At 45.1% G+C, this 19500-nt stretch overlaps 1 protein-coding gene across 1 annotated transcript in view; it reads left to right on the forward strand.

Annotated features, from left to right (window-relative positions):
• The window catches only part of cep112 (centrosomal protein 112), a gene marked incomplete at its 3' end in the record, with an annotated part of 140830 nt that overhangs the window by 9246 nt on the left and 112084 nt on the right, over window positions 1-19500 (forward strand). Inside the window, exons 5-7 of the mRNA XM_080856433.1 lie at window positions 4220-4301; window positions 5580-5657; window positions 9971-10018. Coding sequence (XP_080712559.1) covers window positions 4220-4301; window positions 5580-5657; window positions 9971-10018 — 208 coding nt within the window. The remainder of the gene's footprint in view (window positions 1-4219; window positions 4302-5579; window positions 5658-9970; window positions 10019-19500) is intronic.

Raw genomic sequence — 19500 nt, forward strand, 5'->3', positions numbered from 1 at the left:
AGTCCTGTGTTTATCCCCTAGCCTCGAGTGCTCTCTGCTGCCTTACTACCTCTGTGTGTTTGTCACCTAACCTGGAGTAATCTCTGTGTGTTTATCCCCTAACCTGGAGTGTTCTCTGTGCCCCGCTACCTCTGTGTGTTTGTCACCTAACCTGGAGTGATTTCTGTGTGTTTGTCACCTAACCTAGAAGGATCTCTGTGTGTTTGTCACCTAACCTGGAGTGATCTCTGTGTGTGTTTGTCACCTAGCCTGGAGTGATCTCTGTGTTTGTTTGTCACCTAACCTGGAGTGATCTCTGTGTGTTTGTCACCTAGCCTGGAGTGATCTCTGCTGCCTCACCACCTTTCTGGGTGGAGTGCATATTACCACCACCACCACCAGCAACAACAAAAATAAATACAAAAAATTCTCCTCCTCTCCACATTTTTCCAACAGTCTCATTGATGGCTGATCTCATATTTGAGCTTGCACATTAAATCCTCTAACCAACACTAATAGTCTAACAGTCACTAATAGGTGTAAGGATAGGCTGTAGGTGCCTGATTTCAGCGCCCTCTGCAGACTGAAGAGTGGTTGTGTGGTGTAGAGTTCCAGCCCCCTCCCCTACTCTATCCTGAGGTGGTCTCCTCGCCCACTCGTCATGTTACGTCACATCTCCCTCCCGGCGCACACGTTTCCCCCTGCTGAGGATTATTTGAATTTGGCCAAATTAGCGTTAAGCATACGTAATTAGCTCTAGAACACATTCCCTAATTAGTCGCTGAAAACAAATTAGCCATGCCTGTCGGGAAGAGCCGCCGCGGAGATGTCAAAAGAGTATTAGTGTCAAGTTCTCATCGGTGCCTGGCCGCACTGTGGCTGTCAGACGTGGGATTAACTTGTATTTCAAAGCGCAGGGAACAGGGAGAAGTTGTGTCCCTTAATTAGTGAGACTGAACACGCTGAGTGAACTTGGCCAAGAAAGTAAGCAGCCTTTAGCACTGGCAGGCCTGACACAGTTTGGAGTTTGACAGAATCAAGCGGCCCACTTGATTAGAGGAGACATACATCACCAGGCTTTTAGCTAGGATTTTTTTTGGGGGGGTCCATTTTGTAATTGACAATGCGGTCGAGCGCGCGCATTATTGTAGGGGGGTACGGGGGCATTCCCATATATATTGCAATATAGCTTAATTGTCACATATGATGTTCATCAGTGTACCACACAATCTGAAAATCATACAAACACAGAAGAAATTCAAGCCAGAACTGCCATGTTCATCTTGTATATGTATATATTTCTGTTGAACAACAAAATAATTTTTTTCACTCATAAGACCCGCGGCAACAATTCTAATGTAACCCGCGAGAAAGTAGTCAGCGGGAAAACCTGGCAACACTGACGTTAACGTTCACTCATTAGACGTGTCTGTGTCGTGCTTAGGGATGGGAACCGAGAACCGGGTCTTGTTTAGAACCGGTTCCCAATGAGCCGAATCTTTGGAATCGTTAGCCAAATTCATAACCGGGTCTGTTAACGGGTCTCTGTGCCGTTTGCGCATGCGCAAACTCTTATAAAGTCAGAACGCAGCAGAAATGGCAACTCGACAGAAGCGATCTAAAGTGTGGCTTTATTTCACCCGAACGGATGCGAACACGGTCACTTGTAACCTCTGTAAAAAATGTATTTCCTCAAAGGGAGGAAGTACATCTACCATGAATAAGCACTTGAGCACACATGGTATAAAATTACAAGAATGTCATGTTTTCGATGCCAGCAGCAGCTCAACTAACGTCGGCGCCTCATCCCTTACTTGCCAAGGTAAACTCCTCAAAATGTTTTATCATAAGTCATAACGGTGTTACTCGTGTGTTATCAGCGTTTATCAGTGTTTATCAGTGTTATCAGCGTTTTCGTGTTAACCATAACTAAACTTAGCATTGAATTGCTTAACAGAATGGGCGATGTTGGACATTGTCATATATTATAACTTACATAACTAGGCTAGCTTAACGGTATAATCTTCTATTTTCAACCGTTGGCTAGAGGCAGGGGCAGTGCTTGCCTCCCCTCTGTTGGTCCTAGGGTAGGGTTTAGGCTGTACAAAAGACTCCGTTAATAAGCAAGCAATGCGTGCAGCTCCCTCAGTTTGACAGTTCGATATGGATACGTTTCTCGTAGCCAATTCAGTGGCAGCAATAGCTAAGTGTTAAATATACTGAGTGCCTAGTTTGCACATGATACAAGTAATTATGTTTCAGTACGTTATTGTGTTTGTAGTGGACTCTACATTGCTATTAGAAGCGTTTAGCATAATAGTTCGCTATTAGCAATACAACCAAGCAACCTACAAGAAAATATACAGTCCTTTACCTCAATAACAAGGGCTGTATGTCAGATCAGAAAATGCAGCGATTTTGTTAGTGCCATTTTTTTCTTTGTGCAAACCAGCGTTCGCTCTATAAATAATCTCCATTTCCATCCAATTAAGCTGATGATGACGTTCTAAATCAGACGGGCTCAGAGGCTGCTAGTCTATCATCGTTACAGGCTGCAGTTAGTACGTCTTCTGTAAGGAAGGAGCATTGTTATTTGTATGAACGTTTATATTAAACAGAACACATTTTATTTAAGTTATGTAAGTTTTATTTAAATGTGTATGTAAACATTCTAGAAATTTATATAAAAGAACATTAATGTAAAAAACCCGTTTGTGCTCTTTTTTCGCCCCTTACCAAATTATAAGAATCGATAAGAGAATCGATAAGGAATCGGTTCGATAAGCAGGAATCGATAAGGAACCGGAATCGTTCAAATCTTATCGGTTCTCATCCCTAGTCGTGCTACGTGAACTATCTGTTTATTTCAATCAGTTAGTACTTTCTTTTGTGATTGAAATATTACTTTCACACAATCAATTAAATTAAGAACGCAGAATGAAATGAAATAACAATAATAAATAACCCATTATTTTCTTGGGGGTGCTATGGCTAATCCAGGGGGAGCTGTAGCACCCCCTAGTGCCGCTTCTGTGTGAAAGACCCAGAGAAACACAAATATCAAATATCAAATCCCGGACAACTTTGGAATCCCTGCCGGACGCATTTTTAAGTCTCGTAAAGAGCACATGTCCATGTAAAAGAGGACATGTCAGAGTAAAGGAGGTCATCTGGTCACCCTAGCTAATATGCACATATTAGCTATGTGTTTATGCTTTATAACTTTTTACTTCTTTGAAAATTCATACAACAAAACTCCTTACCTGATTACTCTTCAAGAAGAAGCTTGATATCGCTGTCTGTTTCCCTTCACTTTTCTTCATTTTCATAGACATATTCAGTGATGATGTTCGATGATCAATAATGATGACTGATGAATGATGAATGATGATGATGAGGAATGTCATGAATGAAGTCTACTACGGTTTACAGTCATGTCGCGTCACGGAAAATCGACCAATACTGTGCGAGTCTCGCGATTTGCGAGATGTCAGATAGCGAGATTTGCCGAGCTGTCATCGGTAGATAAATATGGCGGCGGTAACCGGACTCGGCGAGTTTTGATCGCATTCATTAAGCGAAGTTACTGGAAAAACAGGGGATTAAAAACTCAGGGCGTCTGTAGGGCGTCTGCCTTAAAGTAGTGCGTCCAATTTTTTATTATTTTAGAACAGTGCGTCCGAAAGACGCAGGGACGCATGGCTAGCTAAAAGCCTGTACATCACCGTGCTTCAGCAGTCACAACCCAAAGCAACGTCCTGTTGCAACTATAGATGTGTGTGTGTGTGTGTGTGTGTGTGTGTGTGTGTGTGTGTGTGTGTGTGTGTGTGTGTGTGTGTGTGTGTGTGTGTGTGTGTGTGTGTGTGTGTGTGTGTGTGTGTGTGTGTGTGTCAGAGACCATAGACCATAGAAGTTAGCTGAGAAGTGCCAAACAACATCAAAGCTCTGGCTGTGAAAGACACAAAGGGTTAAAAGTCCTCTATTTGTGCAGAGCAAGTTATGCAATCTATCAAATACCCAGACGACATACCTTAAAGCAAGCCAGGGGGAATGATGCTGGAACCTTGAGGTCTTTGTTTGTGTCGGTGTTCCCTTTGATGTGGGAGCTTTCAAAAATGTATGTCAGTGTTTTGGAAAAGAAAAAAAGAAAGCTGAGTATCTTATCTGCCAGCCACCATTGTGTGGGCCACCTGAAAGGGGATTCCTGACATTTCTGACGGCTTGGTGTTCCCCTCGACAGAAGGACGCTGGGATACGACAAGTCTCCTTCCAGGCCGCTGGCCTCCAGCCCTCTGAAGCACACGGGTCGAGAGGACAGCACGGTGAGAACAGAGACCTCCCCCCCCCTCCCCCATGGTGCATCAGTCATGTTCACACCCCACCTCTATACCGCAGCAGTGTTCAGAAGGCCCAGAGACACATGGCAGTGTCGCACCTAGCTGATGAGTTTGTTGCTTCACTTAAATATGCATTTACATCTACATTAAATATGCATTTACAAGTATGTCTTTACATTATACTCTGTAGTTATGCCCGGTAAAGATGGACTACCTTTGACTGTGCATGAAGGTATTCACCACATTTGTACTGATACTGATGGCTAGCGTGGGCTATGACATTTGTACTGATAGTGAAAGGCTAGCGTGGGCTATCACACTTGTACTGATAGTGAAAGGCTAGCGAGGATTATTCATCTCCATAACGTGAAGATGGCCTGCTCACATCCCATTCCGTTGGCTGTCTCCTCTTCTTGGCCAGCGCTGTCAATACGTTTGTAGTTCTATGGTTACTTAAGATGGTTTTGGCCTGTGAGACATTTATCGTACTCAGTGTGCTTTACCAAACTGTGAAGCCGAGAGATCAACCCCATCAGAAGCCGCGTAGGAAGCGTTCTTGTGATCTCCGTCTGGGGCTGGGAGGCCCTGCAACAAAAGACGGCAAAGCCAGGAGAACAACAACAAAGAGCGGAGCATGTGACACTCCTGTGGAATTCACTGCATGAAAAAGAGGCAGGCGGAAATGGTGTGGAACAGCCAAACATCTGGCACACAGCACGTGGAGAGAGAGGGGCCTCTTGCACAAGAGTGTGTGTGTGTGTGTGTGTGTGTGTGTGTGTGTGTGTGTGTGTGTGTGTGTGTGTGTGTGTCGGCACGTGCATGCCTCTGTGTCTGTGTATGTGTGTGTGTGCGCAGGTATGTCTGTGAGTGCATGTGCAAGTGTCCCTCTATGTAGTGGTGTGGTTGCACATATGCAGCTCTGAAGAAATGCAGCAGCTAAAGTCAAAGAGACAAACCAGATGTGGAAATGCATAAAATACTAATTCAAACAGAAATAAACTCCTTTTGAAGCATTTCCAACGGACAGAAGTGCTACATAGAAAGGTTCAAATGTATTCCATAAATTCCTCCTAAAGTTGAATATCCATTTACTATAGCCTTGAATGTTTATAATGTTGTTCTTTTTACTGCAGAATTGTAGAAGTGACAGTCTGACCAGAAAGCCTGTCGTACATTTCTGACCATGAGTTGTTGCCTGCTAGCCTCTGACCAAGAGCTGCTGCCTGCTAGCCTCTGACCATGAGCTGATCTTCTGCCCTGCAGGTGAACGGGCTGGGCCGAACGGCTCTCTCCCCTGACGACAGTGACCTGGAGGTGCGTCTGAACAGCTGGAACCTCGGGGTAATGTTCCCTCTTCCTGCCTTAACTGCATGTGCCAACACACTTTAGGGCTAACATTTGGGGCTAGCAGTGCCCATGTACTGTATGCTTTATCTACCTAGGCTTAATCTCATTAGTGATGCCCTACCTCGAGAGCCTGTGTGCTACACAAGCTATGGTAAACACTGCGTCTCGCTGGACAGAACTAGGGCTGAGGAACTACATTTGAATTTTAGTGTATTACAGAAGTGAGTGAAAAATGACAAATGCCCTGTTGAACTGAGACAGGAAAGAGCAGTGATATCAAAGAGATGGTTGACTGCTGCTGGTAATCATTGACTTGTTTGACATCATAGCAGCCAGCAATCCAAAAGTTCCTGCGGTCTGTGGTAGCGTCATTACCTCAGGGCTGGGTCTCTGATCTCTGTAGTAGAGTCTAAGAAGGTCATCTAAACACCATCAACACCATCTTACTAAAAGCTGATCCCTACTTGGGACTTTACTGGGAAACCTAGAAGACCTAGAGCCATATTGAACTACCTCTCTTTTTCTCTCTCTTCCCCTTCTTATCTTTCCATTCTTGTGCCCTCTCTCTTTCTCCCTCCATCTCTCCTCTCTCTCTCTCTCTCTCTCTCTCTCTCTCTCTCTCTCGCTCTTTTCTCTGGGATACTCAGCCGCTCGGTCTGCACAGAGAGATGAGGGTCTGCACCTCCCCATGCTCCCCGTCACCTCTCTGATTAGAGTAAGCTGGGGCATCCTGGCATTACCCCCACATCTTGTTTCTGTTCTACCCCCCTGCCCCCTCTGTCTGTGGGGCACTGGGAGACAGACAGCCAGGGCTCTGTGAGAGAGCTTCTGGATGACAGTGCTCTCACCCCGAGGCGCATATTTTTTATATGGAAACCATTCCGCTCCTTTGGGTCAAAGTGCACCGTCTTGGAAACCAACTCCTTTTTCTGCTCCTCTCCTCTTCGAGGGCTCTGGTTCCACAGGACCAAGTCAAATGGAAACAATATGATCAATGTTTCGTCCACTTCTCTCTCTCCCCCTCTCTCTCTCTATCCCTCTATTACACACTCTCTTTCACTAATTTTCTCGCCCGGGCCTGTATTTGTTTGGGTTAAGCATTTTTGCTTTGTCTCAGCAAGATAATAAATCAGTGCCTGCAGAGCCTAGTAAGGTGATGTTTAGCGCCTATTCCAATGGATCCTGTTGGCTATGGAGATGTTTGACCACATTACTCTGATGTTAGTGATATTGTTCATGCAAATGATTGGCAAAAAGTAATTTGAAAATGGCTACTTTGAAAAAAACACCTTACCTTTCTGCTGATACAGAAGGTCTGATACACTGATACAGAACAGCCCTACGGAGCTGATTGATTTTCAATTCTGCTGATTTAACACAACCCCTACTGACGGGCAAGCCAGTATGTCTCCAGATTCTTTTCAACAGAGGACTTCCAGACTTATAATCCATTACTTAACACAGACCTTTAATTCTTTTGAGCATGGTCTGGCTTCTAGCCTTCCTGTGTACATGTGTAAGTCAGTAGCTCTTCTGTAAAGTTAAAGACTGTGACAACATCTGTGTAAATGAGACTGGCATGGTCTCAGTTCCCATCCTCTCCCCACCATCTTCAGTTTGAGGATGGGTGACCATGCCCACCATCTTCAGTTTGAGCAGGTGACCATGCGCACCATCTTCAGTTTGAGCAGGTGACCATGCGCACCATCTTCAGTTTGATGAAGTGACCATGCCCACCATCTTCAGTTTGAGCAGGTGACCATGCGCACCATCTTCAGTTTGATGAAGTGACCATGCGCACCATCTTCAGTTTGATGAAGTGACCATGCGCACCATCTTCAGTTTGATGAAGTGACCATGCCCACCATCTTTAGTTTGAGCAGGTGACCATGCCCACCATCTTCAGTTTGATGAAGTGACCATGCACACCATCTTCAGTTTGAGCAGGTGACCATGCGCACCATCTTCAGTTTGAGCAGGTGACCATGCGCACCATCTTCAGTTTGATGAAGTGACCATGCCCACCATCTTCAGTTTGATGAAGTGACCATGCCCACCATCTTCAGTTTGATGAAGTGACCATGCCCACCATCTTCAGTTTGAGCAGGTGACCATGCGCACCATCTTCAGTTTGAGCAGGTGACCATGCGCACCATCTTCAGTTTGATGAAGTGACCATGCCCACCATCTTCAGTTTGAGGATTAGGGGTGTGCCAAATAATCGTCATGACGATGCATCGCGATTCTAATTTTCACGATCTACTGCATCGATTGTTGACGCCAAGTATCGATTATTAATTAAAAAAAAAATTTTTTTTTTTTTTTTTTTTTTTTTTAATTGCATGAATGGTTGGCGAACATCAAGCATTTCCGGCCGCGCGATACTGCACACTGCAACACACTATCCAGATCATACACAGCCAGTCAGCCACTGGTAATGGCTTCATTTTTTTCTAACAGTGTTCAGTGAAAATTCGCAATGCATCGCAATGCATCGCAATAATTCAAGTATCGCGATGCATCGTGATAGAATCGCATCGTGGCATGTGAATCGTGATACGAATCGAATCGTGACTTCTTTGGCAATACCCACCCCTATTGAGGATGGGTGACCATGCCCACCATCTTCAGTTTGAGGTAAGTGACCATGCCCACCATCTTCAGTTTGAGGACGGGTGACCATGCCCACCATCTTCAGTTTGAGCAGGTGACCATGCGCACCATCTTCAGTTTGAGGACGGGTGACCATGCCCACCATCTTCAGTTTGAGCTAGTGACCATGCCCACCATCTTTAGTTTGAGGACGGATGACCATGCCCACCATCTTCAGTTTGATGTAGTGACCATGCCCACCATCTTTAGTTTGAGGACGGGTGACCATGCCCACCATCTTCAGTTTGAGGTAGTGACCATGCCCACCATCTTCAGTTTGAACAGGTGACCATGCCCACCCTCAGGATCATGTGCATTCGGACATCAAGGGTCCACAGGATTATCCCAGTTGGTTTGTTATCCATAGTTTGTGTTGTGCTTCAATTTGGGTTTTAACATCCATCCAGATGAACAGAACCCATTACTCCACACAAAGACACAGACAGACCCATTTGTTCTATGGTGCTGTCTGTATGCTTGATGTTCTAGCCATGGTAAGGTGAATGACATGGGTGAGGTGTGGCCTGGCAGACTGTTAAAGTCTCCCACCTTTGCCAGAAGACCAAACTCACAGGGTGGCACAATGCAGGAGAAAGCTGACCCTTCTTTGTTGCCACAAGTGGCGCTGTGGCCAAGAGCCGGGTGTGTCCACGTCTGCGAATGTGCCCCCCTGAGAACTCCACCATCCACCCTCCACCGCCACCAGACCACAACACATACAGCACACACATGGCGTGTGGACTGAGCCTGCGGAGGGGTGCCCTGTGCAAGGAAGCAGCGGCTGGGACTCTCTCCCACAGAGTGCCCTGAAGATGACGACAGGGGAGACAGGAGGGGATGGGGGGGGACGGGGGGGTCACATCAACACAAGGGTGGTTTTCCAGCAGGAGACCTAAGAGGTTGTCGATTTAAAGAAATAGTGTTGTACTGGTTAACTAAAGGATAGACTGACTGATGCCATTTTAACCCCCCACAAGTTGTATTTGTTTATATGGTAAAAATGAAGGCATCAGGCTTTTATTGCTAATCCATGTCTTTAGTAAAAGGATTTTCCACATATATCTGTCCAGCGTGACCATGTAGTCCACCAAATTAAAAGACAGTTTACACACCTCTTCTTTCAAGTCCTTTTTTTAACCCCAATGTAATCAAAGGGGACAGACCTCTGGCTGTTTGAAGTAAGCCGCTGTATACATTTGTCCTGCTTAGCCGACAAACGCACTGGATTGCTTACAGATTATGGGTTTTGTTGATAAAAAGCAAACTCCAGAAAAAAGAGAGGGAGAGAGAGAGAGAAAGGGAGAGAGAGCAAGGGCTTAGGAGAAATGAAGTAGGAAGAAAGAAAAAGAGAAGAGAAGGGAAATGGCTTGGCTGCACACACAATGCCTTGAAGTGGCCTGAGGTAGTCTTCCTCTCTGTAAACAACTCCAGGAGTTTAGGAACAGAGTTCCCGTTTTAAGCAGGGAGCGTTTGATGTTCCCCTTACATTGTTTATGACAAACAGACTGGAGGTTGGCGTGCTGTTGACGTTGACGGGGTGGGGGTGGTTGTGGGGGGACTGATGGGGGCTTGTGCCAAGTGAGGAGGAGGAGGAGTGGAACAAGGGACCTTGTTTGCATTGTTTTATTCATCTGCATCTTTTTTTTTTTTAACAGATTGAAAACCCAAGGTACCTGCGTGAGAAACCCATCCCCCTGTCTCCGGTAAGTGACAAGGCTCTCCCATCTGCCTCATGAACTGAGGAAGATGAGAGAACAGGAGAGTTTTTGCCTTATCTTCACTCTTTCTCTCTCTTCCCTGTTCTCCTACTCTGTGTACGATGTCTGTGTCTTTGTTTTTAACTCCATAATTTACATCCATTCATAAGAAAACGAATCAAAACAAGTATGGATTGTCCCAAGTACTGATCATTAACAATTATGCTTTTTCCAAACGTGACTAATAGTCTGTTTTTGTAATCTACATGTGATTTGACACGGACAGAGACAGTGTTTTTATTAGTGCCAATTCAAGATCCCTCTGTCATCTATCTCTTCTCCACTGTAAACACATAGATGAAAAAAGAGCTGTGTTCTGGCGAGTTCAAAGGTCCCAATCACAGCATCGCATTCTTTTTTTTCCCCTCCTCTTTTAGATATTTATTTTTAGGCTTTGGGGAAAAAAAACACTCCAATCCCAAAGGGCACTTCTGGATGGAAGAGAAATGGAAAGAGAAAGAGAGAAAGAGAGAAAGAAAGAAAGAGAATAAGAACAGTCATCGCAATGCTTTTCCGTATGTGGGCTTAAGCTGAAAATCCCATTCATGGGCTCCATGGCTCCCTTTGATGTCACCCCCACCCCCTCTTGTACTGTTAAATATAAAACTGAGTCTGACCCGCCTTTAATAACCGTCGGCCTCTCGCTTCCCTTTGGGGAGTCACTAAGAGCCACTCTGAAAGAGGTCCACAGCTCTTTGACCTGCAGAGAGTGGCTATGGTTTGCTGTGCCACAAACTCAGTTGTGTCCTGTCAAGTCGGGCAGACAAGTCGGTATCGCGTCAGAGAAACTCGATGATGCCACATAAGGTGTCAGCTTATTTCAGAGTATTTGTATTATTCGTGCAGCTTCTGCTGACAGAGTTGGTAAATACAATGTCTACAGTCATTGAGACTAATTCGCCCTCATCAGGGTGTCTCTCAACAAAGCTTGAAATTCCTGGAATTTGGAAGAGAAGGTAATAGACCTTGTCCCGAGTGAATTGTTTCCGTCCTCTGTCCATTTGAGCATCGTCTCAATGCTTGTGGCTGGAAGCAGGTTGGAGAGACGTTGTTGCCTCGTCCTCGTCCTGCTCTTGTCACTTCTTCAGAGGCAAAAGTGGGTGGTGACGTTCAAGAGCCCATTTGGAGGGGGTCGCCCCTTCGAGCTGTTCTTCAGACAGAGCACCAGTGTGCCCTGGAGAGGAGAGTGATTGCGTGGAAGCCCCCTCCACATCCATTTATACTTTGAAATCAGCCCGAGAAATACCACCCCACACCCCCCATCTCCAACCTCTCTCTCCCCTCTCCCTGGTCCCTGAATAGACTGAAGTAGCGCTGCTTTCATGAGGGGAAATGGTGCGTGACTTGGCTCCTTAAACTGCTCGTGAGGGTTGGTGGGGCTTGGGGTGGGAGAAGAAGTACTCGGTACTGTTTCCTCTCGTCCATCTAAAGACAGAATTATTTCGCTTCAGCGTGACTGTTGTACATTTTATTCTTTCTCTTTGCCCATTGTGTTCGCCAAGACAATCTGGAATGCCAACTTTCTCTCTCATTTAGCCTCTTAACAGTTTGTCTCTCTTCTGCTCTCCTTTTTTTTGTAGCTTCCAACAATTGAATTTGTGTGTATGAAGGCCCCTCATAAACTGTCATTGGATGAACTTATGGATGGGAAAGGAGGCCATGCCATGATTCTGTTTCATGTTTTTCAGATTTCTTTGGTTGATACTAGAGTTGGGCGATATGACGGTATACCGTGCAATGGTAGAAATGTGTTTACCGGAAGAGATTTGGCCATACCTTTTCAACCACGGGAGACTCTTATTTTGAAATATTTGTCACACAGTATTTGCATGTTGCCGCCGAACTATACATTGTACACAAACGATAGAAGACATTTCTCCAAAATACCTCTTTAAAGGTTTTGTTGCCATTTTGTGATTTCCATTTTGTGATTTCCGTTTCAGGTGTTGTGTAGCAACCGATTACTTCCTGACTTAAAGTTACAATGACTTTTCGTTACGTTAAAAGACCTGACTACTTGCGGAATGATATGAAAGATGTGAATTAGAAGCATAAAACCCGTTGCCAATGACAGCGGTCATTACTTTTTCGCAACGGTGAATATAAAGAAATTACAGACCTGCAAACGTTGGGGTGGCCCATTCAAATCAACTGAACTTTTTAGAACATTCTGAAGAGCCGTTTAATAAACCATGATACCTTCACCGTTATTTATAATGACACATACCGTGATTTTGGCCATATCGCACGCCCCTAGTAGATACACGTGTCTAAGGTGTCCATACCAAGGCTAGGTGATCAGATGTTAGTCATGAATGGTTCCCTATTTCCTGAAGCATTGCCATAAAGAGTGCCCAGATGTGGTCAATACCAATGTCAATTACAGCAGGTACAACGGTTACTAACAGATAAATTGCAAAAACCTAATTTTAATTTATTTCTTATTTGGTTTGGTTAAGTACTGTCACTTACAGTACTGGCAGTACTGACACCTACATGTGCAGCTCAGTGGTGTGGGGCTAGCCCTTTTATTGAAATGATGGGGAACCTGTGTGTGTGTGTGTGTGTGTGTGTGTCGGGGGGGGGGGGGGGGGGGGGGCGGGGGTGTGATGATGCCGTAGAGACTGTCTGAGGTATGGTCCTGATAAACCCAGAGGGAGATGGGTTAGCTTGGCTCCACAGAAAGAGGGGGTTGTGTTAGTTTTCTCTTTTGTTTTAATCCCGCTAATCACCTGTGGCCTAGTTTTTGTCCTTTTCAGTACATCTTAGGTTTAACAAGCTTGGAGAGTAGCCTGGTACGTAACATTATGAAGATCCATTGTCGTGCAGTGTCCCAGACCTCATGCTGTCGTGTAGTGTCCCAAACCTCATGCTATGGTGCAGTGTCCCAGACCTTACACTGTCGGCAGTGTCCCAGACCTTATGCTGCCGTGCAGTGTCCCAGACCTTACGCTGTTGTGCAGTGTCCCAGACCTTATGCTGTGGTGCAGTGTCCCAGACCTTACGCTGTTGTGCAGTGTCCCAGACCTTATGCTGTGGTGCAGTGTCCCAGACCTTATGCTGTGGTGCAGTGTCCCAGACCTTATGCTGTGGTGCAGTGTCCCAGACCTTATGCTGTGGTGCAGTATCCCAGACCTTACACTGTCGTGCAGTGTCCCAGATCTTAGTGATCTTCACACTCCGGGCTGTACAGTTTACCTCTGGGTGTGGTAACATTATTTCCCCAACTGTTTGTTTACATCACCTCTGGATTAGCTCTACTGCAGAAGTAGTTTAGCACATCATGTCACTGCCTCTGGACTCTGGTCTGGACCAACAGTTTGAGATCTTTGCAAGTGTGGTAGGCTGTGAGAGAGGTTTTGATGGCCAGTTTGTTCCTGGTGTGTTTGTGTGTGTGTGTGTGTGTGTGTGTGTGTGTGTGTGTGTGTGTGTGTGTGTGTGTGTGTGTGTGTGTGTGTGTGTGTGTGTGTGTGTGTGTGCGTGTGCGTGTGCGTGTGCGTGTGCGTGTGCGTGTGCGTGTGCGTGTGCGTGTGCGTGCGTGTGTGCTGACCATAGCTCAATTCCACTTATTTGAATTAGCACAGTATTATTCTTTGCAGTCTGAAGGCCTGTCGAAATGCTCCAGGGATAGATTGGGGTTGATCCTGTGTCTGCTGAGGCTGTTTATGTCGAGAGGGGCCTTCCACGCTCTCATGTTTCCCCCAGACCTCCTTCTCCCAACAGTGCTCCGGCCCCAGCTCAGATGCTAGACACATCTCAAACAAACTCTGGGCCGAGGAGAGAACCCTGAGGAGCCCCAGGGCTGAAAGCTGACAGGTGTGCCTGGGATCTGAGCGTGACCTCACTTCCTCTAGCCCAAAGCCTTTGGGGAAATGACAGCATATTCTGTCGATGTTAACCATATGAACCTTAAGCCTTGGGAAGATTCATCAGCCGCAGACTCACGCACAACGCCTTACGTATCTGAGCTACTGACTAAACTGATAAGAATGCTGGCCTTCAATTTGCCGTGAAATGTGTTTTTCAGTTGTCGTGGTTTGGGAATTCTGTAGGAGCTGTTGCGCCCCACTAATACTTCCTAGAATTGGTGAATCACATCCGTGAACTTTTTACCCTGCAGTATTGCACCTCTCATTTTGTTTCATTCAATGCCATTCATTTAGCACTGGTTTCATACTAATGGGTCCAGTCTACATCGGTCCCAAAGAGTTTATTAAACACGTTTTATTTTTTATTTTTAGATGGTATTATTGTTTTCTCATGGGACGTATTTAAAATTGATCCATGGGTAACATTTTAAACATGTTCGCAAAACCACAATACTGGAAGACATTTGTTGTTGGACTCAGAACTCACCAGAGTTAATAACTGCTGCTTGCATCATTTATGGGTAGTGAAGTACAGTACAGACAGACAGTGTGAGCCTTAAAGAGGACATTTTCCGTCCATAGGAAGTCCTCTGGGGGCTGTTTGTGTCCGAGCGCTGTGATCGCGGGTCTCTCTCAAGGTCCTCTGTGGGTGCTTGTGAGGTCCCCGGCCTCACTGAAGATGGACGGCGTGCTGGAACATAACGACGCAGTGCTGGGCTTCACAGACACGCTGTTCCCTCGGGACAAGTTCTTCCCTCAGCCTCCAGCTTAGCCAGCTCTGTCTAATTGTTGGACTGCGCTAAAAGCAGAACAGAGTGGCTTTTGAAGGGATTGGGCAAACACGGACTTCTGAGACCTTTTCCTCTCTAATGGGGCGTTCTCTTTGAATTGCCAGCCAGATGTGTGTTTTTTTCTTTCTTTCTTTCTTTCCTTAAGGCAACAAGAACTGTAGCAATGCTCAGATCGGGCCTCTGTTCTTGGGAACTGATTCTTGCAAACATTCAGACATGACACATTAAAATGCATCAAGTTATTTTAAAAACGCTACTCTGACAAACATCCCGAAAACTGAAGCCCACTGAAAAATAAGAATAATGACTCAGTCTCCAGTCATCTTGGACTTTCATAATAGATGCACCCACATATGCCTATTTATATGCCTCCTTATTTGAAGGAAGAGCTCTAAGTACGTTAACATTTCAGATATGATAAGATTGTAGGCTGTGCACCACTTTAAGAAGGCATTTCTTTATGTGGTTTGCCCATAGCTGATTCTAACCTCCCTTATCACAGTACGTCCCTTTCACTCTGGAGACCACTGACTGGGCGCTCTTGCTTTCTTTAAAAATATATATATACATATGTGCGTTCTTTTTTAGACTTGATGGCAGATGTGTGTGTCACACCAATGGAAGCTGTAAATATCTGAAGTGACAAGGAGATGCAGAGACTCATTATACATGCAAATCATTCATCACAGTGACTGAACATGAAAGTTTGCTTGAACAGGCTCTTAATTAATTGGACAATAAATCCGGAGGCATGTGTACGTCCCTGAGAAAGGCACCTTGTTGTTGCCAGACAGCAGACACAGTAGTGTCATGTCACAAATCCGACGCTTCTCAGGAGAAAAAAAAGTAAGACTGATTAAACCAGGCGTCACAACCTGGACATTTAGCTTTTCTCTCCTCTTCCTTCAATGCCTTTGGAAAAGAACACACAAAGTTTCATTGCCGAGTTTGAAAAACTTTTTTTTTGTTCCTTGTATATTTATTTTGCCGTTGCTCCTTGAAGAGTGTCTCAGAAGAACAGTGACACGGGCGTTTTGCATCTGTGTCTGTCTGTCTGTCTGTCTGTCTGTCTGTCTGTCTGTCTGTCTGTCTGACTGACTGACTGACTTCACAGCTTCAGTCGACCACAGCCCCTACTGCTGCTCTCCTGTGTTCTCTGAGATTGCACAAGAAATAGAGTTATTTCACAAGATACTGTGTGTGTGAGAGTGTGAGTAGCCCCTTATACATGCGTCAATGTAAAGCTGTTACATTGCGCCTACCACGATAGAAACTCGCGAGCGTGTTACAATTGCCTCATGTATAAGGGGTCTAGATGTAAACCGTTAGTTTTTCCGCCGATCGTCTGAGCCTTTCGAGAGAGGTGGTTTACCACGTTAATTCGTCTTACAAAAGGGCGTGTCAAATCAGGCCAATGTGTCATGGGGGAGGCCGTGCGTGACTGGGGGGAGACGGTGACAGGAGGCTAGAAAGTTCACTCCATCATCTCTTTGAAATTCCTTATTCCATGAGTGGTAGGCTACAATGACTGGCTGTTTTAAAATATAACTAATAGCCTAACGAAACAAAATAACCCAGGAAGTTTCATCTTCGAGACGTTAAGGCTTCTTCCAATACTGACAGCTGACTCATAGTTTGCAGGTTTGCGGGAGACGCGACATTTGAGGGATGTCACTTAATTTAAACCTTTTTTGCTTCCGTTAGTGTGTGTGTGTGTGTGTGTGTGTGTGTGTGTGTGTGTGTGTGTGTGTGTGATAGAGACAGAGAGGACTCAGTAAAACATCGGAAAACACCGTGTCTCGTAAGCCTTATACTATCAATCACCCCCACAATGAAATATGCCATTACAGTCGCGACAAACTTCTTGGCATTGTGGTGCGCCCAAAACGCAAGCTATAAACGTAGCCATCCTAATGTAACCAAAATACACCTCTGCTGATATGCCTAACCTTCGTTCTATTTAGAATTTGTCTTAGCACTATGCAGGAATAAAATAGCATCTACAGTGTCAGGATTCAGGCGCTCTCGCCTGGCTTCTATAACGCGCCCTGCTGCACTGAAGGAGCGCTCACTCGCAGCACCTGTTGCTGGAACGCATATAATTCGTTTTGCAAGGTGCTGTTGTCGTGGGAACGACTGGCCTGGTTTCTCCCAAAAGGAAAGTAGATTTTCCTCTGCTGATCCCGCGTCTATATGGAAGTTTGTAGAGAGAATGCCGGGGAGTAAAATGCTCCCTTTCCGTTACGTCTGCTGCTGGCTAGTAATACAGACAGCCGGAAAGGTTAATAAACGGAATGAAATAGCTACACATTACACACGCTATGTTTTAATAAAAGCCACGTTACTCACATACTGGTTAACACTGTTTGTTACAGCACATAAATGTTTGTCGCTACATCCAAACTGCGTCACCGTTGTCCCTCCCTGTGCTCCAGCCGCACCATTTTGCTTGCAATGTGCATCATTTAATTGAAATATGCTTATTGGCATTTGTTGCACCTTAATCATTTTCTACAAACATGATATGCTATGTATGGTGTAGTAGACTGAGACTCTATTCACTACTGCACAAAAACTAGACACGTTTGAAAAACTAGACGTTTGCAATGAAGTAGGTTAACTTTCGCCAATATCTCCGTAAGGGAGATGGGTTATGTGCTCAAATTTCCTGGGATCAAAGAAGACGTTAGTATTCATGTGCAAACTAAAAATCACGTCTCAGGATTGCTGCGCATGCAAGTTATTTCGGGTGTCTCAACTGTAACTAATACCACTGTCATATAATTATGAGTCCAGTAAAAGACGGAGCAAACACAGTTTTCTACCGTTGTTGAAACACATCCACGCGTAGACTCGTTTTCTTTCCATCCGAGAGTGGTTATTCAAAGAAAATATTAAGAACTATATGCTGATAGAAAGAAGGGAACTTTAAGCCACTACACTGCCTGTGCCAGATGCGGATCCACGTTGATGTTGTTAGTAAACAAACCAGGTGGGAGCACATCTCCGTGGTCTTTGCGCATGCCCTAGGCAATGTAACCGCTTTACATTTTGCACATGTATACAGGTAACGACAAGAGCCGTTTCCCTTGAAAATCTTCACACCTACACGCGAATACGATACGATAAACTGATCTGATCTCAGTGGCACATGTATAAGGCCCTAGTGTGTGTCTGTGTCTGTGTCTGTGTCTGTGTCTGTGTCTGTGAGTGAGCGTGAGCCTGTGCCTGTGCGAGCGCGTGTCTGTGTCTGTGTCTGTGTCTGTGTCTGTGTCTGTGTGTGTGTGTGTGTGTGTGTGTGTGTGTGTGTTTGTGTGTGTGTCTGTGTCTGTGTGTGTGTGTGTGTGTGTGTGTGTGTGGTTAGAGCTGATAAAGGCAGGCTAGCACCAGCCCCTAAGGGGTCAGATAACTAGAAGGAAGTAGCTGTTCTTGAGCGGGCCTCGGGCAGCAGCAGAAGTGTGAAGTGTGTGAGGCCATCACAGGGAAGTGGAGATAGTCAGTAAGGTTATTAGACATGTACTATGTGATCCAGTCAACATCAGTTTTAGAGAAACGGAAGCTTTTCATCCCACTGAGGCTCTGTGTAGATCCCCTCAGTATGGAGACGTCATGTTGTGTTCAGTACCAAAGGTTTCTCTTCAGGGGAATAATTGTACTTCTAATAATTTAATAGTAGCAAAACTGAAGCCCTTCTTGTTGGCACTCCACACCAGGTTCAGTCATCCTCCTTGACTCAACTCACCTTCGACAGCCAGGTCATCCCCCTCTCCTACACAGTCACTAATCTCGGAGTTAGGTTTGACTCTCACCTGAACTTTAATGATCATATAAAACACCTGTGCAAAACGTCATTTTATCATCTAAGAAACATCTCCAAACTCCGCCCCACTTAAACCCTATCAGATGCAGAGAAGCTTGCCCACGCCTTTATCTCCTCAAGACTGGACTATTGTAATTCACTTTTCTATGGGATCACTGGCAAGAACATCCAGAAGCTGCAATACATCCAAAACAGCGCTGCCAGGATTCTGATGAAGGTCGGGAAATATGAGCACATAACACCAATATTACACTCACTACACTGGCTCCCTGTCTCTTTCCGGATTGACTACAAAGTCCTTATAATCACCCATACATGCATACATGGACATGCACCTCCCTACCTGCAAGAATTAATTACTCCCCAAACCTCCACCTGCACCCTCAGGTCTTCAAACAGCTCGCTCCTCTGCGTCCCCAAAACCAAGCTCCGCACCGTGGGCGACCGGGCCTTTTGCTCGGCAGCGCCACACTTATGGAACAGCCTCCCTGACCACCTAAGGGCAACGCAGACGCTGGACTCCTTTAAAGCTGGACTTAAAACATTTTTATTCAGGAAGGCATTTCTGGCCTTGCGTTAAATCTTTTCTGTTATGCTTATGTTAACAATTTTTTATTTTATTGTATTATTATAGTTAGTTTCTAATATGTAGGCACTCTGAGATTCCTGTGAATGAAAAGTGCGTTAAAAATAAAATGAATTATTATTATTATTATTAATCGAAATACTTTGAAAACCTTAATGAACATGTCACCCATGCAAGCTTACAACCACTCACACAAACACCGAAAAGCTAATCCACTCACAGTATCATTAGCAGTACTGTGGCAGGTAAAGAGAAACACGACACCTTCTCAGTCCATGAACAGATTTGTTTTTTTGGTGGGGTGCTTTTCCACGGTGATGGGTCTGTTACCATCACCAAACAAACTGCCTCTCCCTTCCTCT

This window comes from Sprattus sprattus (assembly GCF_963457725.1).
Source record: "Sprattus sprattus genome assembly, chromosome: 18".
Classification (NCBI taxonomy): Eukaryota; Metazoa; Chordata; class Actinopteri; order Clupeiformes; family Clupeidae; genus Sprattus; species Sprattus sprattus.